The sequence below is a fragment of the Lissotriton vulgaris genome, chromosome 9 (genome assembly GCF_964263255.1).
Source record: "Lissotriton vulgaris chromosome 9, aLisVul1.2, whole genome shotgun sequence".
NCBI classification, from domain to species: domain Eukaryota; kingdom Metazoa; phylum Chordata; class Amphibia; order Caudata; family Salamandridae; genus Lissotriton; species Lissotriton vulgaris.
This window is the reverse complement of record NC_141697.1, coordinates 483,413,412-483,439,781: the sequence shown is the minus strand read 5'-3', so window position 1 is coordinate 483,439,781 and position 26,370 is coordinate 483,413,412. Positions and strand designations below refer to the sequence as shown.

General features: G+C 43.9%; 1 protein-coding gene across 1 annotated transcript in view; it reads right to left on the bottom strand.

The window, feature by feature from the left end:
• The window catches only part of KCNH5 (potassium voltage-gated channel subfamily H member 5), an 815,449-nt gene that overhangs the window by 373,399 nt on the left and 415,680 nt on the right, over nucleotides 1–26,370 (bottom strand). Inside the window, exon 8 of the mRNA XM_086937941.1 lies at nucleotides 18,199–18,628. Coding sequence (XP_086794067.1) covers nucleotides 18,199–18,628 — 430 coding nt within the window. The remainder of the gene's footprint in view (nucleotides 1–18,198; nucleotides 18,629–26,370) is intronic.

Genomic DNA, 26,370 nt, shown 5'->3' with positions numbered 1-26,370 from the left:
GTATGCATGCTCTGGCATGTGCCTGGCTGATTGGTTAGCATTTGGCTGGCGGCTGAAATAAGGGTCACTCTGCACTGGGGTACCAATTTTTTACCTTTCTATTATGGCCTCCTTGGGGCAGATTGTATGGTTGTGATGCTAGTCTGCAGGAGCAGACTTCATTGTGTTTTATGATGTTAACTGTTTTATTTCTTGTCATCATTTGCATTTGTCAACTTTATGTTTTATTTCTTTTTATTGTAGTTTAAAGCTTTTGATTTCCCTGGTGGTGACTCCTACTTGCTGTTTCAACATGGATAGACCTGCAGGTTATGTAATTGCATGTATTTCATAAAAAAAAAGAAATTGTACTGTTTACTCAATGAGAATCATTGCCCTGCACGAATGTGTTTCTTTCAAATTCACTTTGGATTTGTGCAAGATGTATATTTTGTTGTCTTGTGTTTAATTTCCTTCGATTTTCCGTTTTTGGTGGGATATCATTGGTGCTTGCGGTGTGTGTGCGGAGTTGGTTGAGTTGATCCTTAGTCTAGCTGGCTGTCTGTGGCAAGCGAGAGGTATTTTTGGAGTATAAAGCTTATTTTGTGGTTTGCCTTGATAGTTTTTTCTAGATCATTATATGTAAATAGTTATATTTACTGTTTGACACAGCCACAGTTGTTGAGTTCTAATCTGACACATTATTGTTTATTGTTGTTCTGTTGTTGTATTTCATTAGTAAGCATTATTGGTGCCCGTAAAATTACTGCCCAGCAGGCTGTTGGTTTGCTTTTTGAATCTGCCTCTGAACATGGCTCTGAGACCGACTCTGCATTTTCTGTCATCTGATGATGAATCCACTATTAGTGCTGATGAAGATCCAATTTTAGAGGAGTACACTTAAATTCCAGCAGGGCAGCAAGAGCAAGCTGGATTGTAGACAGCGGCAGGAAGACTTCCCATTGGAAGTGCTGAATCCTGGGTTGCCTGTTTTGCCTGCCTTTTGTGGTCTTGCAGGATGTAGAGTCAACATAATGAACTTTTTTTCCAACTGCTTATTGATGATGTGTTTTTGGATGATATTGTTGAGCAGGCTAATTTGTATGCTGAATAGTTTTTGAAGGACAACAGTGCCACATTTAACCCGTTCACTTTCCTTCCCAGTGCTGAGCCCTTTTTGGCTATTTGGTGTAGTGTGCGCTTAAGCCTTTATAACTCTTTTTCCACACAAGGAATATAAACCAAATTTCTTTCCTTTTTCTCAAACATTCTGGGGATTCCAAAGCTACTCAGGAAAAAAGTGCTCTGGATAGAAGCGTCTGGCTTTTTTCATAAAAACAGCACCAATGAACGGAATTCCATCTTTCCAGTTTTCAGGAACATGCAGAGCTGAATCAAAGAAATCATCTCCATTGTGGGAACAGGGCCGGTGCATTACACTTGGAACCAGTGCATCGCCATTGGAACTGATGCATCAGAACCAATACATCACCGCCCGGCAGAGAGACGATTGACACATCCCATCGATTGTGTGAAGAAACCCAGAGCATCAGCTTTTGAACCAACACATCTCGGAATCAGTGCTTTGTCTTCAGAAGTGGTGCATTGCCATCGTTGTGTGGATTAAATTGACGCATAATCTTGACTGCGAGATCAACTCTGATGTATTGCTAGGCAGCACAGAGCATCTTGCTATTGTGACCAGGACCAATGTACCTTTGTTCAGCAGGTCTTGTGTGGCTCTGGTATCCGGCCTGCGCTCCTTCTTGGTCAGGCTGAACCATTGACTTTGCCATGGTCCAGCGTGACCAGATAACCCCAGAGGCGCTTTTGCTTCCAACTGCTATTTTTCACTGTTGATCTTTAAAAATTCATATATTGACTTCTACTTATTGGATTTATGTTGTTTTGATCTTTTTTAATTTATAAAATCCTAAGCTGTTTTTCTACACTGGTGTTGAGTCTTTTTGTGGTGTTTTCACTCTGTTACTGTTTGAAGTATTGTGCAAATATGTTACAAATTTCCTCTTAAGTTAAGCATCCTTGCTCTGTGCCAAGCTACCATAGGGTGAGCACGGGTTAATTTCTGGTGGGTATCTGACTTACCCTGACTAGTATTGTGGTAGCTTACCTCTGCCAACCAGAAACCCAATTTCTAACAGTAATGCAGGAAAGATATATATTTCTGAAAAGTATACAAACTTCCAAAGTCAGCAAGGGGTTGTATGTGTATGTCCCTCAAGGTTTTCAAACTAAACTGTTATAATAAAAAATATACAAAACAAGTAGTAAAAAAACGGCCATTTGTGACAATGTTTTCATATGTAACTCTTTGTCACAATGGCTGATTTACAAAATCTATCTACCATTATGCATGGTCGACCCCTTTGGTTGAGGGAATATATAGGGTTTGCAGGTTCTCCAGGAACCTGGAGTTCCCAGAGCCAACAACTGAGCTGCACCACACAATGTGTTTTAATTGTGTCCTGAGTTTGGACCAATTCATATGGTCAAGTTTGTAAAGTGAAAAATGAGTATCAAGGTAACCTATGTATTTCAAAAATGGGAACAAGATATGGAGTTTGGGAGCAGTGGCTATTTGTAAATCTCTGAATTTGTGGGGAACCGTATGACCATATGATTTAGAGGGTATTTTTCAAAATGTCTCCTTTCTTGCACAGTGGCTTACATTTAGAAGGCACAAATGCAGTGAACCCCAATTGGTAATAATTAGGGCTCTCGGTTTTATTTTTTTTGGGCCATTTCCGTCTGTATTTATCCATATTTATTTTTTGGCCATTTTATCTGTATTTATCCGTATTTAGTTTGTGTTTGCGTATAAATAAAGTTGTAAAATTGTAATTTCCATATATATTTAACTGAAAGACGTGCACTCATGCTTTGATGTCTGTTGTGTTTTAGCTACTTAAGCTGCTAAATATTACACAATACATACACGGGTAGCTATTAGCACTATATCATAAATATATGTTAACATAATCCGTTATTTAAAGACATTTCATCCTGTTATTTAATTTCCCATGCTGTCCATCTGATCTGCTACTGGCCTATAATTCATGAAAGAAAGCACGGAAAGTCACTTAAGAAAGCCCAATTTCCTGTATTTATCCACTTTTACAGATAAATGCAGAACACATAGTTTTCTGTCTGTATTTATATGTAAAAATCCATAAAAACAGAAAACCGGGAGCCTTAGTAATAATACATATCCTACTATTGCATGCTCCCTTTTGATAAAAGCGGTACCTCACTTGTATGGGTAGGCTAGAACCACAACAGGAAATGGACCAAATTGCTACCTGGATACATAACATTCTTTCACTCAAAACTGACCCGTTGTTTGCAAAGTGGGTAGCTCTGGATTTTGGGACCTAGCTCAGCTGGTGTTCTTTGTGGTCCAGTTTTTTAAAATTTTCGGCAGATTTGCTTAAAGGCCAGCTGGCTCTGGTGTGGGTGTTGGGGGGCTTCTTGAGCTGGGCCAGGGTGTTGGCAGTTTCATTGATCCATTGTCTGAGGCTGCGGCGTCGGGTCGGTTGGGTCCGCGGGTAGGCTATGGGTGAGGGTGGCAGTTAGCTGGTCCTCGGTGATCATGCCCCAGCTGCAGTGGGGCATCTGCTGGGTTTGGGGTGTGTGGTGGGTTTCTGGAAGGTAAAGTGGATGGCCAGCGGAGTAAGTGGGTGTTGTGACGAGTTGTCTGAGTCTGAGGTTGCCGGGATTATCGATCAGGGTGGAGGAGTTGGCGTTGTTGTTGTTCTCGAGGTAGAAGTTACGTCCCCGAGGAGGATATAGTCTGTGGAGGTGAGGGCATGTGTGCTGATGAAGTCGCTGATGGAGTAGCTGAACTGCGGTCGGGGTCTGGGGGGGGTCTGTAGATGAGGGTGCCTCTGAGGGTGGTGTTGGGGTCAGTGTGGATCTGGAAGTGCAGGTGTTCAGCGGTGTTGAGGGTGTTGTCGGTGTGTGTCGAGATTTTGAGAGTGTTCCTGTGGACGATGGCAATTCCTTCTCCTATTCCGTTGGTGCGGTCCTTGTGGGTGATCTTGTGGCCTTCCGGGATGGCTATGGGGATGTCAGGTGCCGAGGCGGGGGTCAGCCAGGTTTCCGTCAGGAAGGTGATATCTGGGGCGTTGGTGTCGAGTAGGTCCCAGAGTTCGACGGCGTGTTTGCGGGCGGAGCGGGTGTTGAGCAGGATATACCTGAGGAAGTTGGGTCTTTCGGTGGGTGGGTTGGCAGGCGAGATGCTGGTGAAGCTGCAGTTCCGGCAGGCGAAGAGTCCTTGGGTGCACTTCGGGTGGCCCGGTAGCAGGTGTGTGATCTTCCGGTGTTGAGTGCGTGGAGGGTGCTGGAGTCGTAGCGGTGGCATCTTGGTGTGTGCGGGGGCCAGGGGTCCTGGAGCTGGGCACGGTCCAGGCAAGGATGGGCGTAGACAGGCGTGCCTTAGGGGCACCTTCGGCGCTCCAGCGGTGCGCCTGCTGCGCGCGTCCGCTGCGAGGCCTCCGTATGAGGGGATGAGGGAGGGAGGAGCAGCTGGAAGGCGGGAGCGGGGTGGCAAATGGAAATGCAGGGGGACGTGGCTACAGGGGACACAGCGGTGGGAACACAGTAATGGGGAGGGGAGGGGGTCAGAAGAGGCAAGGGGGCACAAGAAAAATAGGGGCTTAAGCGAAAATGGGCACAAGGGAGTAAGAGGAAAAAAAACCAGAAGAGGCACAGTACTTACAAGAGCAATGGGCTCTGTGAGGAAGAGGAGAGAATCTGGAGAACGTGAGGCCCAACATGGATCTTGTTGAATGGATCCTAGTGAGCAAATTGTGAGATGCCTGGTCTAGTCAGGACAATTGCAAGAGTTGGCAACCCCTGTTCACTAGGTGAGGGGCACCGTCAATTCCGAACTAACACACTAGAATTGCATGTCAAAAGGATCCAAGGAGGGGGATCATCCACAAGGTACCTGCCCTACAAGACTATTGGCATGGTACAATTTACCCACAACCAACGGAACCACAGAGAAGACATCTGGCACGGGCCATTCCGAGACTATGGCCGCCCTGATTTTTCATCAGGAAAAACCGGAAGAGGTCATGAAACTGAAGTATTGAGGGGCAGAGCCCGGGACAACACACCCTGATTATATTGCATTTACAGGCTGGCATCAGGTCAGGTAAGACACTTCTAAGCAGCCAGGCCTCCCTGGGACTTAACAGGATTAAGTGTGTAGTGCTGCTGAAGGTGACTCCTAAGGCTAAACTCTTTATCATGTGGTGACTTGATGGGACCTATCAAAAAGTTCACTCCATTGTTGAATGGAGAATAACCAGACCTACTAGAAAAGAAAGAGTGACTGAGGGATACTTTTCAGGGTTACACTAGGGTGACACTAACGAGACTGTGGATATCATTTAGTGTGTGGTTTTTATGTTCTGTGTATTTAAATTAGATACAACTTTTATTACAAAAGCCAGCATTTGACTGGACACTCTGTTATCGTGGTTACTATGTGCATTTTGAATCTCGTGCCTGTGTATGCCTTACACCTCCTACTTTCAAAGGACCTTTGACTGCTCGACCGGTGCTACCATGAAGATTCAAGTGCTAATGGGGTGGTACTTAGTACAGTGGTTTCAGAAACATAGTAGCAGACGTGGGACGTCACCCTTACTTGCCATGTGGCCATCTGAAAGGGGTTCAGAAAACTCCAAGCACAGTTATTCCAGATTTCCATGACAGCCACTCCAAACGCCATAGCAGTCAATCCTTGCTCCAGTCACAGATTTTGGGTCACTGTACTTGGAGTCAGGATCAGCTGCACTGGAAATAGTCCCACTAGCTGACTCATCAATAACATTTAAAATATGTATTTTCAGAAATATGCAAAGTGTAACTAACTGCAAGTCCCTGAATGGAATGAAAACCGGTGCTGCATCACTTAGGACTGGAACAAATAGTCTGAAATGTTATTTCATTTATGCTGTACTGTGATCCTGCCAAACACTGGTATATGTGTGACTACATGGAAACTGTGTCCCCTGCCTGGGTAGATTGCCTTTTAATAGCCACAATGGGTTGTCAGGGGTAAGGTACTCCATTCCCAGTGGTGATTTTACAGTGTTAATTGCAGCCATAGACAGGCTTCAAGAGTTTCTCTGATTGCTTTGTGATCCCTGGCCTGTTTGTGCTTCACAGCCTCTTCGAGACTGCTTTGATGCTACTCCACGTGGGCTCCCTTCTTGCTTGTCAATCCAATATATAAGCCAGGATAGGACTGCAGGGTGGCAAAGGAAAGGAAGGTGGAAGTGAGTGACGATTCTTCAGCCTCGTTCTATGCTGGAATCTTATAGGGCTTGGGGCAACTTTGCTAAAAATGCATCCTCCCCAGCAGGCTCCTATTTTTAGAAGTGCTGTTCTGCTTTGTGCATGTGCAATGTGTCTATAAATTGTGAATAGGTAAAGGACATGGAAAACAAAAGTTCCCATTGGACATTAACAGTCAATGGAGCCCAGTGCTCACTTTCTTGACCAATGACAAATGTGTGTATTTAAATACACACATTCAGCACTGTCAGCGCAAGTGGTGGCTGCCACTAACAAAGGTTGGTGAGGCGGGGGAGGAAGCAGGGTGGGAGAGCACATACAAAAGTTCAAAATTCTATGACAGAACGTTTCATTTGGTGGATCATAAAGAGAGCTATTGCTGAAGCTGAAAGAATATATAGAAGTAGACATATTGGTCTCATACATTTTCGTCGACACAATAGCAAAGCTGGGCAGATAAATAATACATGATTAACATCTAGTAGGCCATTATTGCACAAATTACAGATCCGTGATGAACCATACCATTTAGCCAATAAAGGATTTAAAGGGAGCATACCCTGCCTCAATAGTAACCACAAACGGTGCAATCCGTGAGGCAGGTTCCTAGAAATATAGGCCTGTACTTTATTTATCAAGCAGGAGTCAATAGCCGGATGGTTACCCATCTGTAAAATGCAAGCTTTCCTATCCATAGAGAAACTTGTTTCCCAAGAGCCTCTTCTGGGATAGGCCTTAATTGATATGGCGATAAAGTAAAGAACAAGGACTGGTCTAGTTGCAGAAAATCAATTGCATTCATAACATTTCTAATAATTAATGACTGTTCTTTTAGACATTCTACACTTTCTTTTTTAAGCAAAAACCTTAGTGTGCCTTAATTCCTCTTTGCCAAGCCTATGACCCAATGCACTACCCCCGCGAGACCCTGTGCTCAGGTACTTCTGAATCCAAATTTTAACCTGAGGGCAGCTGCGGAACAGGACGAATTAACTGAGGATAAAGTTCTTAGAATTCAGCCTTTAGAAAGCCCCATTTCCCCGCATCGATCAATTCTATACTATGCAGCAATAAGGCAGGGATTTTTACACCAAAGACCTCCAACAAAAGTGCAAAATGTGGTTTCCCTCTAGACCTATAATGGGAACCCAAGCTTTTTCCCTGAGAGGTGGCTTTTAAGCATGGGCGGAAAATCCGTTACGCTCGCGGATTTTGCAGATTTTTGGTAAATTCGCAATCCGCGAGATCCGCGAATTTCCCGCAAAATCCGCAAATTCGCATGCAGCGGATTTTTTGCTGCGTGCGGTGTAAGTTCGCAATTGCGAACTTACACAAAACCCTCGCGAACTGGCAGAAATCCTTGCGAACTGGCAGAAATCCTTGCGAAAACAAAAAAAGCATTCAGCAGGTTCAAAAGTTCAAACTCATCATTAGTAACCATTCCCTGTAGTGCTTCCTGACAAGGGCCCCTCCAGAGTTCAGTTGCTCGTTGCAACAATTATATGACCCTGCTCTGACCCTCACAGCAGGCTCATAGAATAGCTACAAGTAGGCCACAAAGGTCCTGGAAAAAAAATTGCACTGCAACAGAAAGCAAATTACAGATAAGGAAGCAGGTGCCAGACTGGAATTTTAAAACAGTGACACATTAATAAATCAACCCCAAATTAATTCATGTCAGTTGAAGCAGGCAGGTGTGCTTGCTTCCCCCCCCATAATCTACAGTGATGATGAACCAGAGGGTGGCATTGATGCACCAGAGGATGGCATGGGTAAAACAGAGGGTGGCAGGGGTGAAACAGAGGGTTCTGGGAACCTGTGATGATGAACCAGACGTAGAAACAACATAATCATGACCGCTGCGAGCCGACATGTAAGTTCGCAATTGCGAACTTACACAAAACCCTCGCGAACTGGCAGAAATCCTTGCGAACTGGCAGAAATCCTTGCAAACACAAAAAAAGCATTCAGCAGGTTCAAAAGTTCAAACTCATCATTAGTAACCATTCCCTGTAGTGCTTCCTGACAAGGGCCCCTCCAGAGTTCAGTTGCTAGTTGCAACAATTATATGACTCTGCTCTGACCCTCACAGCAGGCTCATAGAATAGCTACAAGTAGGCCACAAAGGTCCTGGAAAAAAAAATTGCACTGCAACAGAAAGCAAATTACAGATAAGGAAGCAGGTGCCAGACTGGAATTTTAAAACAGTGACACATTAATAAATCAACCCCAAATTAATTCATGTCAGTTGAAGCAGGCAGGTGTGCTTGCTTTTCCCCCCATAATCTACAGTGATGATGAACCAGAGGGTGGCATTGATGCACCAGAGGATGGCATGGGTAAAACAGAGGGTGGCAGGGGTGAAACAGAGGGTTCTGGGAACCTGTGATGATGAACCAGACGTAGAAACAACATAATCGTGACCGTTGCGAGCCGACATGTAAGTTCGCAATTGCCAACTTACACAAAACCCTCGCGAACTGGCAGAAATCCTTGCGAACTGGCAGAAATCCTTGCGAACACAAAAAAAGCATTCAGCAGGTTCAAAAGTTCAAACTCATCATTAGTAACCATTCCCTGTAGTGCTTCCTGACAAGGGCCCCTCCAGAGTTCAGTTGCTAGTTGCAACAATTATATGACCCTGCTCTGACCCTCACAGCAGGCTCATAGAATAGCTACAAGTAGGCCACAAACGTCCTGGAAAAAAAAATTGCACTGCAACAGAAAGCAAATTACAGATAAGGAAGCAGGTGCCAGACTGGAATTTTAAAACAGTGACACATTAATAAATCAACCCCAAATTAATTCATGTCAGTTGAAGCAGGCAGGTGTGCTTGCTTCCCCCCCCATAATCTACAGTGATGATGAACCAGAGGGTGTCATTGATGCACCAGAGGATGGCATGGGTAAAACAGAGGGTGGCAGGGGTGAAACAGAGGGTTCTGGGAACCTGTGATGATGAACCAGACGTAGAAACAACATAATCGTGACCGTTGCGAGCCGACATGTAAGTTCGCAATTGAGAACTTAAACAAAACCCTCGCGAACTGGCAGAAATCCTTGCGAACTGTCAGAAATCCTTGCGAACACACAAAAAAAATCCGCAAATTCGCGAGAATTCGCGGATTTTGCGGATTGCGAGTTCGCAAATTCGCAAAATTCGCGAACGCCAGATTCGCAAAATTCACCCATGCTTAGTGGCTTTAGAGATATTATTTTCTATATGGGCTTTATCGCTTGGGTTACCTCACAATATTATTCCTAAGAAGGTATACGGTTTGCCAAGAGCCTGTTTTGGGATGACCCTTAATTGATATGGCGATAAAGTAAAGAGCAAGGACTGGTCTAGTTGCAGCAAATCAATCGCATTCATAAAATTTCTAATAATTAATGAGTGTTCTTTTAGACATTCTACACTTTTTTTTCAAAGCAAAGACCTTACTTTGACAGACTGGCCCTTTTACAAAGCACAGGACAGAGAAGAGGGTTCTTCAATGAAGTTAACACAAGCAACACAAATTACATCCTGGTCTGGATATAGACTTTAAAGTTAAAAGTGTGAGTTGCACAAGTGGTTCAACATCGCTGATCACCAGAGTGGAAAAAAGAACACCAAGACTTCAAGTTACTGTAACCAGGCAAGGGACCAAAGTCTGTTAGTTTCCCTATTGGGCGTGGGGCCACCATCCAGGAGGTCAAGACCACTTCACTTGAGTGTGGAGCACCTGCCTTCTGCCTGCCAAGAGCAATGGGCTCTGTGAGGAAGAGGAGAGAACCTGGAGAAAGTGAGTCCCAGCATGGGTCTTGTTGAATAGATCCTAGTGAGAAAATAGTGAGATGCCTGGTCTAGTCGGGACAATTGCAAGAGTTGGCAACCCCTGTATACTAGGTGAGGGGCACGGTCAATTCCAAACTAACACCCTAGAATGCCATGTCAAAAGGATCCAAGGAGGGGATCAGCCACAAGGTCCCCGCCCTAGAAGACTATTGGCATGGTAACATTTACCCACAACCAACGGAACCACAGAGAAGACATCTGGCCCGGGCCATTCGGAGTCTGTGGCCGCCCTGATTTTTCATCAGGAAAACCGCAAGAGGTCATGGAACTGAAGTATTGAGGGGCAGAGCCCGCAACTACACACCCTGATCATTCTGCATTTACAGGCTGGCAACAGGTCAGGTAAGACAGTTCTAAGCAGCCAGGCCTCCCTGGGACTTTAAAGAATTAAGCGTGTAGTGATGCTGAAGGTGACTCCTAAGGCTAAACTCAGACTTTATCATGTGGGGACTTGCATGGGACATATAAAAAAGTCTCTTCCATTGTTGAATCGGGAATAACCAGACCCACTAGAAAGGAAAGAGTGACTGAGGGATACTTCTCAGGGTGACACTAGGGTGACACTAACGAGACTGTGGATATCATTTAGTGTGTGGTTTTTATGTTCTGTGTATTTAAATTAAATACAACTTTTATTACAAAAGCCAGCATTTGACTGGACACTCTGTTATCGCGGTTACTATGTGCATTTTGAATCTCGTGCCTGTGTATGCCTTACATCTCCTACTTTCGAAGGACCTTTGACTGCTCGACCTGTGCTACCATGAAGACTCAAGTTCTAATGGGGTGGTACTTAGTACAGTGGCTTCAGAAACATAGTAACAGACGTGGGACGTCACCCTTGCTTGCCATGTGGCCCTCTGAAAGGGATTCAGAAAACTCCAAGCACAGTTATTCCAGATTTCCATGACAGCCACTCCAAACGCCAGGGCAGCCAATACTTGCTCAATTCACATATTTTGGGTCACTGTGCTTGGAGTCAGGATTAGCTGCACTGGAAATAGCCGCACTAGCTGACTCATCAATAACATTCAAAATATGTATTTTCAGAAATATGCAAAGTATAACTGCAAGTCCCAGAATGGAATGAAAACTGGTGCTGCATCACTTAGGACTGGAACAAATGGTCTGAAATGTTATTTCATGTATGCTGTACTGTGATCCTGCCAAACACTGGTATACGTGTGACTGCATGGAGGCTGTGTCCCCTGCCTGGGTAGATTGCCTTTTAATAGCCACAATGGGTTGTCAGGGGTAAGGTACTCTATTCCCAGTGGTGAGTTTACAGTGTTCATTGCAGTCATAGACAGGCTTCCAGAGTTTCTCTGATTGCTTTGTGATGCCTGGCCTGTTTCTGCTTAACAGCCTCTTCGAGACTGCTTTGCTGCTACTTCACGTGGGCTCCCTTCTTGCTTGACAATCCAATATATAAGTCAGGATAGGACTGCAGGGTGGCAAAGGGAAAGTAGGTGGAAATGAGTGAAGATTCTTCAGCCTCGTTCTATGCTAGCTTCTTATAGGGCTTGGGGCAACTTTGCTAAAAATGCATCCTCCCCAGCAGGCTCCTATTTTTAGAAGTGCTGTTCTGCTTTGCGCATGTGCAATGTGTATATAAATTGTGAATAGGTAAAGGACATGGAAAACAAAAGTTCCCATTGGACATTAACAGTCAATGGAGCCCAGTGCTCACTTTCTTGACCAATGACGAATGTGTGTATTTATTAAATACACACATTCGGCACTGTCACCACATCAGTGGTGGCTGCCACTAACAAAGGGTGGTGGGGCGGGGGAGGAAGCGGGGTGGGAGAGCGAGCGTGTGGGAGAGGAGGACACGGAATCGGTTAAAATAATTTTTAAAATGTATCTGATGCCGCCGGCCGCCTCCCGTATTGCGTCACTCCTGCTGGTCTCTTCCTGGGTCCCAGCATTCCCTGGGACAGAGTCCCAGCCAATCCTTGTGCTGCAGAGCAGCACAGGGATTGGTCTGAGTGGGCAGAAAAGACACCCTGCTCGGACAAGGGAGTATGCAGGGGTTTCTACAGCCTGGCTGCTAAATGCAGCCAGGCTGGAGAAACCTAAATGTGCATGTGTGTTTTGGTCGGCCTGAGACAGCCGGCCAAACACACATTAGTACTAAGGGAGTACACATGCACTCCTCCTTCACCCGCCCATGCCCCGCCCCCCCCACGCCCAAGCTGGCAAACGAAAAATAAAATTATGCTAGAGCATCGTTTTGTTTTTGGCTTGATAACTCTGCATCAAGCAGTGGGGTGAGGCCCCTCCGCCATTGCAGAGCAGCCGACACTGGTCAGCACTCAGGCCATGAAAACTGATGTTTTTTGCAGGATTGCTTTGTTGCCTTTCGAAGCAACAATGAGCAACTTCACTCCCTATTCCTGCTTGTGTAGGTGGGGCAGCACTCTAAGGTACCCAGGCTCCAGCTACCACTGGTGTTCTGATAGAAGACAAACATCTTCGGTAGACAGAGCACATAGATGCTGGTTTTAATACCAGAATATACTGTTCAAATGTTGCTAGAATGCCAGACTGCTTCCATATACACTGAACAATATCTGATAACAGATGCACCCCACTTCCATAGACCCAACAGTCTTAAAGGCCATAATATCTGAATGTGTCAAGAGTATCCAGTGACAAAGCAACAATCTTCGCGGCGTCCTCTGGTATGCAGGCACGATTTATGCTGGAGCAGTCCTGCAGAACAGTTGTGTTCTTGGGAGCTCCACCTGCTGACGCCATTTCGAGCCCTTAGAATCAGTAGACTCGTAAAAATGATCCACTGGTGTGGAAGTACCCTCCACGTGGTTTCCTCTACCAATCACTGCATTGAGGTAAGAGGTGTAGAAGGACTGGGACAGTTAGACTGTCCTGACGAAGACCGGTGTGACCCATATAATTGAGGGCACGTAGTAACGGTCGAAACATGTTGACCACCGCAGTATAATGAGTAGTGTTTATGGACCTTGACTTTCTGCCTAAACACTTATACATCCTTCACTTTAATTTTAATCCTGACCTCGGGACCCATGAACGCAGTACCTGTGGGTACCCATGAGCCAGTTTTAACGAGCACTTTCTAACTGCACTTTAAGTCTATCACTCACCCAGTCCGGAAGGACAACACTAACTGTTGTGATCACTGAATGTCACTTATATGTTGTTCGTATACCTGTGTCTTTTGAGTAGTGTGTTTTTGTGTTCCCCCTCCTTATGCTCCACCCCCTGCATGGCTACGCGGGGGCGTATTGTAAGCAGACCCGATGATGAAGCATGTCACACACATTGTGTGTGAGTGAGGGCAGTGTTTTCAATAAAATTTATTTTTCCTTAATCTTGTCCTGGTGTCGCAGTGTTTGTAGTTCCCCAACCCCTTTGGTGTGTGTATACAAAGCAACAATTAGCAGCCTTCACTATAATGTGCATAATCTTCCAAAAAAAGATTCCATTAACTGGGTGAGAGGAACTGAGGTACTTTGTGCAAAGCATATACTGGGTGCTATAACCCGACATTACATAAGATGATATCAAAAGACCTACTTGTTTCAAGTTTATTTTCATTTATGATTACGAAACTCCGATGAGGTTCACGTAAACTAAGAAACCACCAACACAATAAGAAAGATTCTATTTTGATGATAAAATTAACACAGAAAGATATTCCTCCCCAACAAGAGATCAGGGACTCCTAAGCGGAGTCTTCAAATTAAAAACATAGCAATATAACGTACAGTGCAAAGTGATTAAAGTGCCCTTTGTGCCTTTAGTGCAAAAGTTTAGGAGGTAAATAACATAGGATAATATATAGACACTTAAAATGCCATCACAAGATAAAGAGTAAAATCACCCACAGAGAGCAAGTGTTAGCAGCTACTCCCTACATATCTAATGTACCTTAATATAAGTTTAAAAAACACATACAAAAGTTCAAAATTCTATGACAGAACGTTTCATTTGGTGGATCATAAAGAGAGCTATTGCTGAAGCTGAAAGAATATATAGAAGTAGACATATTGGTCTCATAAATTTTCGTCGACACAATAGCAAAGCTGGGCAGATAAATAATACATGATTAACATCTAGAAGGCCATTATTGCACAAATTACAGATCGGTGATGAACCATACCATTTTGCCAATAAAGAATTTAAAGGGAGCATACCCTGCCTCAATAGTAACCACAAACGGTGCACTCCGTGAGGCAGGTTCCAAGAAATATAGGCCTGTACTTTATTTAGCAAGCAGGAGTCAATAGCCGGATGGTTACCCATCTGTAAAATGCAAGCTTTCCTATCCATGGAGAAACTTGTTTCCCAAGAGCCTCTTCTGGGATAGGCCTTAATTGATATGGCGATAAAGTAAAGAGCAAGGACTGGTCTAGTTGCATAAAATCAATCGCATTCATGTAAATGTAAATGTAAATGTAGGTATACTTATATAGCGCAACCTGTCACCACAAAGGGCATCCTGGCGCTTGCCTAGGGAACCCGTCCTGGTATTCCCCTGTGAGAAGCCCCGACAGGGTGTCCACAGGGTGAAAGTCAGGCATCCCGCCGCGAGGGGCCTTTGTGGAGATTAAGCAAGCTATTGCCCAGAGTCACAGAGTGTGAACCCGTGAGTCGAGGAGGCACCGGGACGAGAATTATCGAGTCCGTGGATTTTTTAGCCCAAGACCCGCCGGGGCGGGGAATTGAACCCTGGTCCAGGACCGATCTCAGATTCCGGGTCTGCCGCCTCTAGCCCCTGAGCCACACTTCTCCACATTTCTAATAATTAATGACAGTTCTTTTAGACATTCTACACTTTCTTTTTGAAACAAAAACCTTAGTGTGCCTTAATTACTCTTTGCCAAGCCTATGACCCAATGCACTAGCCCCGCGAGACCCTGTGCTCAGGCACTTCTAAATCCAAATTCTAACCTGAGGGCAGCTGCGGAACAGGACGAATTAACTGAGGATAAAGTTCTTAGTGTTCAGCCTTTAAAAAGCCCCATTTCCCCACATCGATCAATTCTATACTATGCAGCAATAAGGCAGGGATTTTTACACCAAAGACCTCCAACAAAAGTGCAAAATTTGGTTTCCCTGTAGACTTATAAATGGAACCCAAGCTTTTTCCCTGAGAGGTGGCTTTAGAGCTATTATTTTCTATATGGGCTTTATCGCTTGGGTTACCACACAATATTATTCCTAGGAAGGTATATGGTTTTACAAGTTTCCATTTTTGGCCGCCTAAAGACCATACAAAATTCCATACTTCAGCTTCTTTCTTCCATGCATGCAGTTAATTTTTCTTTTTGATATGTTGAACTTTAGAGGGTGAGCCTAAGCGAATTTATGGAACACCTGCAGATGACTATTTAATCACCTAGGGGTTAAATTCAAGATTATTATGTCATCTGCATTAAGTAGACACACAATCGATTTTCCCCCATTAGCTGGGGCAATGCGCTCACTTTGGGGTCAGATAATGAGGGAGATCTGAGATGTATGAAGAAAAAAGCAGAGACGGTCGATAAGCATCCTTGTTCCAATCTATTTGTGGTGGGGATAGATTTAGAAAGACGTCTATCCCCTCCCATTGAGACTCTACACCAGGTATCCGTATGGAGGGCACAAACTAGCTCCAAAAGGTTGCCCAGCATACCCATTTTTAGACGCTTACTCCACAGCAAAGGATGATATACTTTGTCAAAAGCAGTGGAGAAGTCAATAAAAGCTGTTCCTCCTCTAATTTTAACATATTTTTCATTTATTACCTGGAGGGTGGTCTAATTATTAATTATTCCATGTTTCATCCTAAACCCAGTTTGCTCCAATGGTAAAATTTTATTGCATCTGCCCAATCGCTAATTTGGGTCAAAAGACATTTAGCAGAGACTTTACCCACTGCGTCAGGAAGCGCAATATGACAATAGTTTGGAGAAAGATCACAGTCTCCTTTCTTGAACAACAGAACTATGATACTTCCCTTCCAGGAGGGGAAACCCACTTTATTTTTCATAACAATGCTTACAAACTAGGCAAAGGATTTTGCTCCACAGTGTTCTATTTTGTTTTATGAAAATGGCTTTGCACTTTAGTACTATTTATAAAGATGTAAGGCAGAGATTATCTTCCATCCACTATAAACAAACATACCTGGAGCCCTAATATTAGCAACAGTGAATTATCCAGGATATCACTAAAGATATCACTACTATTGAAACAAGCATGAAATCACACGTCAAACTAGAACAGAAGAGGAACACCACTCACATGTGACATAAGGGACATTTAGTGGCATAGGATGACATAATCACCAAAGAAACAAGCCTGTGTATCATGTCCACAAGGTCAAATGCTGTTAGTGAATTAAACACACACCCAAATAAATAATGCATATCCATAGCAATGTATTTGATTTTGTAAATCTTGAGGTGATGTGATGTCGCCAATCAAATTTGTGATTTAATTTACACATATCTGAGATCTAAGGTCAGTACACTGGGGGATGAGTTACTGTTGCATGTGTCACCATGAGTGACAATATTAAGTGGCTGTGTATATCATAAAATGTAATCAACTTGTTCATATTTTTAAGGAAAGATATTTGTTTTTTTTACATTTATTTTGTCTGCTCAGTACTTTACCGTGGTTGTTTACTGACAAATGATGTAGGGAATGCTTAAATTATTTTGGGACCATTGACAGACACCCCATGTGTGCAAATAAGTCTTGGTCCTCATCTAATATAAAGATTTGAGTCTGAAGTGTCAGACTAAGCCATCACCAGATAGGAATACAATAATCCCCGGGCCTGTTTTGGCCTAGTTAGGCCTCATCATTGAGATATTGCTTGATTTACTAGAACAGTGGCCAGGGATCCACTTCTGGGGATACCAGTCACACTTAAGACATCTTATTGATTGACATCCCATTCAGGCAAGGGGAAACTATGAAAAACACATGAAAATCAATGGCTGAGGGGGGCTGACCTGCAGCCCATCTCTCTCCCTGTAGTTCTCATTGTACTTTAAAGACCTGATGAAAAGAGGTCTCCTGATAGGTAAAGCTACCTGTAGCTAAAACTAAAAACAACATTGAACTGTAATTTAAAAACATTGCTCAGACAACATGGCTGGGTCTAAACTGGGAGTTGCATGGTGAGCAAAAGAACAATGGCTTTAGCCTAGATATCTTTGGGGGGGGGGGGGGGGGTATTGTATTTGTTACACATTCCATCCATCATTTGTATGCCTTTTGCTGCCTCACCCTAAGTGCACCGGGTATGCCCAGACGTGGGTCCTGGGCTTTATGTGCCACTGGATTCAAGATATACTGGCTGATAATGGGTGATATACCAAAACAGGCCCAGGATGCTTGTTTCTGATCCAGGGAGTAACTGGCCTGGCAGTAAGGGCTAGACTGTTCCCATGAGTAGCAGGGTCAATACTGATTTGCATATGGCTTGGTCTAAACTGGGGTGGCATGGTGAGCTAAAGAACGATGGATCCAGATCTCTTGAGTGGGGGTGAATGTTTGATTTGTTCTGCATTCTGTCCATCGTTTGTGTGTCTTTTGCAGACAACACTCCTTGTCATCTGCACGTCAAATACAAAGAAAAATAGATATACTCATATCAGTAAAGAGCAAAAGAACAGAAAAAGAAAACAAATTAACTCAGTAAAAATTTTCTCTGATCTCAAGACCGGTTTCAAGACCAGCACCTTGAGACCCTTTTGGGTGAGTAGTTTTGCCTTACAAGCCACCTGATTGATTGATTGATCTGAGTGGTTCAATCTTCTGTACTACTGACCACGTTTATTCAAGTCACCCGGTTTGTCAATTCAATGTCTGCACCTTTCATGAACATCACTATGAGGTTTCCAGTTTCGATACGAAATTGTTGTTCTGTATGTTTAAAAATTACCAATGGGCATGTATGATAAGGGAATTGTCATCCTATTTTAAAACATCAGCAGTACAAATTCTCTTTGTTCTACTCATTATTACTTTTAAACCATGACATGAAGGTCAAGCATTCTACTTACAGCCAACCATCATCATCGCCACAGAAAATATCTTCTCTCCATCGGTGGTTGGAGCAATGTTTCCAAATCCTATGGTAGTAAGGCTTGTCATGGTAAAGTATAGGGAAGATATATACAAGGAGTCCTTATTGGGCCCTCCTTCCCAATGTCCTGAGCCGCTGGCATTGTACCGATATGGAGTTCCGATGCTCAGTCCCAGCTGGTAGAGCCAGCTGTCTGTTTTGATTGTATTAGTTGCTTCATCTATGACTTCATAGTCCCCGATGCTGTACCATATGCAGGCTAGCCAATGAGCCACGAGGCCGAAAACACAGACCAAAAGCACTAGCACAGCAGCGCCATACTCCAGGTAATGATCCAGCTTCCTAGCCACACGGCCCAGTCGCAGAAGTCGCACCACCTTTAAAGAACTGAAGAGACTGCTGATTCCCTAGAAAATAAAACGGGATTTTTACATTTAACAAACAGCTGTTTTCTCCGTAAAAATAGAAGTATACACTGATTAAAAACCTTCAAATTAGTTAGGAAAAGAATATACTGAGTTGATTTTGTACATATATTAACAGTTTCATAACATTGTACGTGACATTTGTTTTATCAAGCACAAGCTACATAAGAGTCATACTCCAGTTAGAAAACATAACTGCTGCTCTAGCCATTAAGAGTGCTACATAAACACAGCACTTTTCTTGTGATGCAGGGTGACTCCACTGGCAGGTATCTGCAATTTCTTTTATTTTTATCTTGGACAATGGATCAGCATGTCCACCCAACACTATTGCTATCTCTGTAACAGCTACTCTCTTCCTTTGTGTTTGTTCCCATTCCTCACCCTGGTTTCACCCTTTCTTCTCACATGTTAATGGGCATTTCCTGCACACAGCTTACCTTTAAACAGATGGGGGTCATTCACTTCTTTGTAAATGTAAATGTAAGGTGTTTTGTAGCGCGCTCAATTACTACCGGAGTATCCTGGCGCGAATGACCGCTGGGGAACCCGTCCTGGCTTTCCCTGTGAGATGGTCCCTTGCTGGGTATCTCCAAGGTGAAGCCAGGCATCCCCGGCGTCTGTGGGGGGCCGTTGTAGAGATGAGGCAAGCTTAATGCCCAGAGTTACCGAGTGTGATCACTGCCCAAAGTGGGCACCGAGGCGAGAATTATCAGTCCGCTGACCCTGGTCCGCGACCCTGCCGCGTCGGGAATCGAACCCTGGTCCCGGGCCGTTCTCAGCCTTCGGGTCTGCCGCCTCTAACCAGTGAGCCACACCTCTCTACCAGCATATTTTGTGGCTTTTAATTTGATTAATTCACAATTCAACACAATTCAATACAAGTACACATTGATTCAAAGTGACTAGCTCAGCCAGCACCAAGGGAAACCTACCAAACCCTGAAATGTTTTAAACTAGACATCCAGGGGAGTTCAGGATGGTGTGCCTTTTGTGGATGTGAGGACTTTTGTTTTAACCACAAGCCCTTGCAAAAATTTAACTTTCCTTACAAACACACATTTTGTTCATATATCTGTAAGGTAAAGTTTCATAGTCTGCAGAAATCCACACATTTTCCTACCACCAAGTGTTCTCACATGTCTTTTGATAAAAACAGCAAATTAAAAAAAGAGCAAGGCATTCAAAGATGAAGCAAATGGCCCAGTGGCACTTGGCACCAGTCGGGCCCTCAGAAATAAATGTAAAGAAAACAATAACGCAGAGTGGGGCGTGGAAGCACTCATAAAAAAGGCCAGGTGGGAGGCAGAATTCAAAAATCCAGAGGGAGTGCTGGAATGGGAGGTTATATCCATCCCCCCTACTAAAAAAATGTGAAAAGCAAGATAATAGTTCCAATGCATGTGTGTACTGCTTCTTTAAATAGTGCACATCCACACAATGTCATGGGTTGATACCAACACTGATGGACAACCCTGTCAGACAATGTCTAAACAAGTTTCACTACAGTAGCCATGGTTGAAAGGGGCTGTGCAAAAGAATCATTCTTTATCTGTGTATGTCTATTCGTATGAGTAGGTTCAGTGAGGCATACTGTGTGTCGTGTACGATCAGTAGGCGAGACCTAAAAATGGTTAGGGGACAGACAGCATTTGTCCAGGCAGACTTTATGCTAATAAGGGTGTAGAACTTGCTGGCTGAACACAATACCTTTGCTAGAAGATACTTCTACAGAGTAATGATTCTACAAGTAGGGAGTAGCCCTCATTGCTCCCGTGTGATTGGAACATGCTTGTGGAAGGCCATAAATAAGGTCTTTCATCTGGTGGAATGCGCATGACGTTTCTATGAAACCGAAATCTGATGTAAAACCAGAAATATAAAATGTTAATATAAATGACTATCCATCTAGCAAATGTGGATTTAGCAAATGTAAAACCTGTAGTAAGACCAATCTAAGCCAAAATAAGCTGCTCAGACAACTTCCCAAAGGACAATCTTAGCCATTTGAAGTCAACAAAAGACTCTTCTATTGACAAATATTGATGCTCATTTAACTTTCTGGCAGACATAGTCTCTGCCTTAAAAGCAATCTTCCAAAGTTAATATACTGATGTCACAGAAGGCAATTACTTAATATATTTATGCAAGAAATTGAGCAGAACAAACCAGATTCAAGAACCATTGAGGAGCAGGATTCTTAAAGCGAGGATGAAGACAAAAGAGACTAACAGCATTACATTTCACAACATCATTTATCAATGAAAGGATCTCCGAAACCCTATTCAAACACTCTGAGAGTCTCAAAAGTAATCCCTATGGGTATTACATTTTTATCACTGCCGAGGTCCGAACATCATGTGAAGAATGCTTTAGTTGTTTCAAATACCTCCTGTGAGCCAAGTGAAAAAATCTATGCATTCTGCACCTGTACTGTTTCCTAAACAATTTTTTCCTATGCCAAAATAAGTGTTTATTAAAATTTCACGATCTAGGCTCTCAAGTGCAATAATCGAAGGGATGGATGACAAGGCCTCCATTCCTGTCAATTTCCAGGGTCTAGGACCTGGGACTTTTTGTAGGGAGAAACATCTCTGACTTAGATTACAGCTGTGGAAGAAGTAGCTAAAGTCTTTGCTCTTGTGCCACAGTTCATGCACTATTAGTGAATACACCCTTCTTTGCCTTGATGGACTAGACAACACAAATTAGCACATATTGTACATTTTGTATAACTTTGCTGTATAAAATGATGGAATTGTAATATCAGTTTTATATGTGGTTGATTATTTTATCATTTGCAGTGACTAATTATTAGTTCTAGTTCTAGTTTATGTATTGAGATTAAAATGACATTTCAAAGTGATTTTTAAAGCTTTCTAATATATTGAATTGCAAAAAACATGATTTTAATGACTAAGGGCCCGATTCACAAAAGTAATCTGAGACAAAATCCTAACTTTACGACTTCCGGTATTCACAAAAGGCATTTAGAAGTACTAAAGTTAGGATTTTGGTTTAAGTTTGGCTTACGTTTTGGTCTTAAGACAAAATCTTAACTTAAATTAAACTTAAGTTAGGATTTTGTCTTGTTTGTCTTAAATTTTGGTCTTAAGACAAAATCCTAACCTAAGTTTAACTTAAGTTAGGATTTTGTCTTAAGACCAAATTTTAAGACAAAGTTAAGACACAATCCTAATTTACGTTTAACTTGTTTATCTTGTGTTTAACTTATGTTAGGATATTGTTTTAAGACCAAAACTTAAAACAAAATCCTAACTTTACTACTCCTCAATGCCTTTTGTGAATACCGAAAGTCGTAAAGTTAGCATTTTGTCTCAGATTACTTTTGTGAATCAGGCCCTTTGACTTGGTGACTCACCTAGATGTTTTCGAAGCAGACCAAATGGATAGACTGAACAAAGGCAACTCCAATTGGTTCAAGACAAGAGCATCTCCTAAGAATGTGTTCCCTAGTCCTGGATGGGAAGCAAGTTCTGATTATCTGTGTTAATTTCCACGGCAGACGTTCTCTCTGTGTGTGATTCAAATCTTGCAGAATGTTGGAACATTCTGATTTATTTCCCATTCAAGAGGAACATGTTGAAGTCTGCTGGGCACATCTGTAGCCACATTTAACTTACCCTTAAGATGGTACAATAAAGTGTGAATGTTGTATGTAAGCATGGGCGGAAAATCCGTTATGCTCGCGGATTTTGCGGATTTTTGGGAAATTCGCAATCCGCGAGATTTGCGAATTTCCCGCAAAATCCGCAAATTCGCACGCAGCGGATTTTTTTGGCGGCGCGCGGCGTTGGTGATACAATTTTTGCGGCGCGCGGCGTTTATCATCGTTTGCCGAGTTGTTTTTTTCGATAGTTTGCGAGTGCTGCGCCATTTTGGATCTTGCTGTGTGATCCCGCGGGAATTGGCGAGCGCGATTACGTCATCGCGGCTTGCCAGCGATAGTTTGTCAACGCGAGTATGGCGAGATCACGTCTCGCGGTACTTCGCAATTGCGAGATTTGAGATGCGGCGAGCGAAAATATAAATTTGCAATTCTGCACAAGAAATCCACCAGCAAGCAGCATAAACCTTCTAGAAATGATGATTTTTATCTGAATAACTCCTTAGTTTGACATTTGCCAGCACTTTTTTAGCGAGGAGTCCATTTTGGGGAGGGGGGCAGGGGGGTGGGAGGAAGGAAGTGCCCCACAGTCTTCAACTTCCTGTTCCTGTTCAGCAGGCTCCTCCCAGTGCTTTGTCCATCTCCTGGTCACTTTTCATTTGGGTCTGGAGCTGGAAGGATTACTTTTTGTGGATGCTGCTGGATATTTGGATTTGAGGCCTTTTTGACTTTCTTTGGATCACTGTTGGATTAGAAATTTTACAAGTAAGTTTGTTTGGGGCATTACAGTTGCTGCAATTAAAATTTTGGAATTTTCGATTTTTGGGCTGTTTTGGGGCCTTTTGCCCAGGGGTACTCAGTGGTGGGTGGACTGAGTCTTTCTGTGGGTTGTCTTGAACTTAAACATCATGGAGGCCATGGATGAATTGGGATTGTGCTGATTTTTCTGTGTTTTTCGATTTTTGACCTGTTGTTGGGGCCTTGACCAGGGGTAGTGAGTGGTGCATGGGCCTAGTCTTTCTGTGGGCTGTCTTGAACTTAAACATCATGGAGGGCATGGATGGAATGGGATTGTGCTGATTTTTCTGTGTTTTTCGATTTTTGACCTGTTGTTGGGGCCTTGACCAGGGGTAGTGAGTGGTGCATGGGCCTAGTCTTTCTGTGGGGTGTCTTGAATTTAAACATCATGGAGGGCATGGATGGAATGGGATTGTGCTGATTTTGCAGTGTTTTTCGATTTTTGGGGGTGTTCATGGGGACAGGCCATGTGGGTGGGGGCCATTTTGAGTGCTGGTACAGGCAGGCCCTGGCCATGTGCTAGGAGGCAAGTGGCCATTTTGAATGCAGGCTTTGTTGTTAGGCCTCCAACCATTTTGCCTACTTTTCAACCTTTATTTATGCCCAGGGGTAGTGAGTCTTGCATGGGCCTAGTCTTTCTGTGGGTTGTCTTGAATTTAAACATCATGGAGGCCATGGATGGAATGGGATTGTGCTGATTTTGCAGTGTTTTTCGATTTTTGGGGGTGTTCATGGGGAGGGACATGCCATGTGGCTGGTGGCCATTTTGAGTGCAGCTACAGGCACTGGCCATGTGCTGGCAGGCAAGTGGCCATTTTGAATGCAGGCTTTGTTGTTAGGCCTCCAACCATTTTGCCTACTTTTCAACCTTTATTTATGCCCAGGGGTAGTGAGTCTTGCATGGGCCTAGTCTTTCTGTGGGTTGTCTTGAATTTAAACATCATGGAGGCCATGGATGGAATGGGATTGTGCAGATTTTTCAGTGATTTTCGTTTTTTGGGCCTGTACTTGTGGCCTTTTCACCAGGGGTATTTGAGTCTAGCATGGGCCTAGTCTTTCTGTGGGCTGTCTTGAACTTAAACATCATGGAGGGCATGGATGGAATGGGATTGTGCTGATTTTTCTGTGTTTTTCGATTTTTGACCTGTTGTTGGGGCCTTGACCAGGGGTAGTGAGTGGTGCATGGGCCTAGTCTTTCTGTGGGGTGTCTTGAATTTAAACATCATGGAGGGCATGTATGGAATGGGATTGTGCTGATTTTGCAGTGTTTTTCGATTTTTGGGGGTGTTCATGGGGACAGGCCATGTGGGTGGGGGCCATTTTGAGTGCTGGTACAGGCAGGCCCTGGCCATGTGCTAGGAGGCAAGTGGCCATTTTGAATGCAGGCTTTGTTGTTAGGCCTCCAACCATTTTGCCTACTTTTCAACCTTTATTTATGCCCAGGGGTAGTGAGTCTTGCATGGGCCTAGTCTTTCTGTGGGTTGTCTTGAATTTAAACATCATGGAGGCCATGGATGGAATGGGATTGTGCTGATTTTGCAGTGTTTTTTGATTTTTGGGGGTGTTCATGGGGACAGGCCATGTGGGTGGGGGCCATTTTGAGTGCTGGTACAGGCAGGCCCTGGCCATGTGCTAGGAGGCAAGTGGCCATTTTGAATGCAGGCTTTGTTGTTAGGCCTCCAACCATTTTGCCTACTTTTCAACCTTTATTTATGCCCAGGGGTAGTGAGTCTTGCATGGGCCTAGTCTTTCTGTGGGTTGTCTTGAATTTAAACATTATGGAGGGCATGGATGGATTGGGATTGTGCTGATTTTGCAGTGTTTTTCGATTTTTTTGTGCTCTATAACTGAACTGATGTTCCTCTGTCTTCCATTTTTTTTAGGTGCACAAGACTCAAGAGAACCACCAGTGCCAGGAAGAAGTCCTGCAGCGGTGTGTGTGTGCAGCATAACGTCACGCGACGTCACGTCTGGCCTCAGACAACTCTACAATTCGTGCAACTGCGGCCTGCTGTCTGACCTGCTCTGAAGAATATGGCCCCAAAGAAAGTTATCCGTAGCTCCTCTAGCAAGAAAGTTGCTAGTAAGGAGCAGAAGAAGCAAGTTACCAAGGAGGCTGGTGTGCCACCCGCCACGTTTTTTGGGAGCAAAAAAAAAAGTACGCCTGCAGCAGCAGGATCTGCTGTGGACCAAGCTGGGAGCAGCACCCCTGCTCCATTGGGTTCAGTGCCTCCACCACCACGCCAACTTAAGTCAAAGCCCTTGAGTGCTTCAGAGGCAGTCAGTGTACTTCTCCAATCACCATCGACCAGTGATGTTGGCTCATCGCAAGAAAGTAGCAGCAATGTCCCTGAATCAACACAGGTTGTTGTAACTCATCTGACAAGTGTTGAACAACCACAGCCGCAACAACAACACCATGTGCAAGTACACGCCCAAGTACATGTGGAAGGAGAGGCAGCAAAAGGAGATGCGCAAGCAAAGGTGCATGGAGGTTCACAAGTGCCCACAATAGTTGTTCCTCCCGAAGTAGGGGCACATCAGGAAATCGACAATGAAGCCGAGGTATCATTGGAAGCCACTCCTCCTGATGATCATTCATTGTCTTCCACATCCCTAGCAAGGAAAAGATCAAGGGGGGTGTCTACATCTTCTTCAAGCCCACCTCGTTCTGATGCAAGTGATCTGTCTTGGGAATCACAACTGCGGTCTGACAGTGAGGCACACCATGATCTGACACCGGTACCTAAGCGTAAAAGGAAGGTCGTCCAAAAACTCAAACCTATGGAGTGTGATGAGGCTCAACAAGAAGTGACAGATACTACTGGTGATGAAGCCTCTCACGATGACGACGAGCCAGTCATCACAAAGGTCACTGCAGCCCCACCGGGCATGCAGCAAAGAGACATTTTGACCCTATCCCGAGAAGCTGCTGAGCGTGATGATGATGTCGGCGAGGAGGCAATGGAAATGGAATCATTAGATTTGGAGTTAAGTAGTACACCAAAACCTACCGCTTCCATATTTCTTCCTCGCAAGAAGGTACCCACCTCGTCCTCGACCTCAATTCGTGGTGGTGAAAGTGCAAAACGTACTGAAGTTCGGCAATCCACATCCTCCACTTCATCTGGCATTAGCAGCAGGACCACCACCACCAGTATCGCCGCCTCCTCCGGCCCCCGAAGACATTTCAAGTCTCCAGTTTGGGACTTCTTTAGTGTTTGCCCAAAAAAGGAAAACGTAGCCATTTGTAGCCTTTGTAAGCTTCGAGTTAGTCGTGGTAAGTTGGGTTCCAACT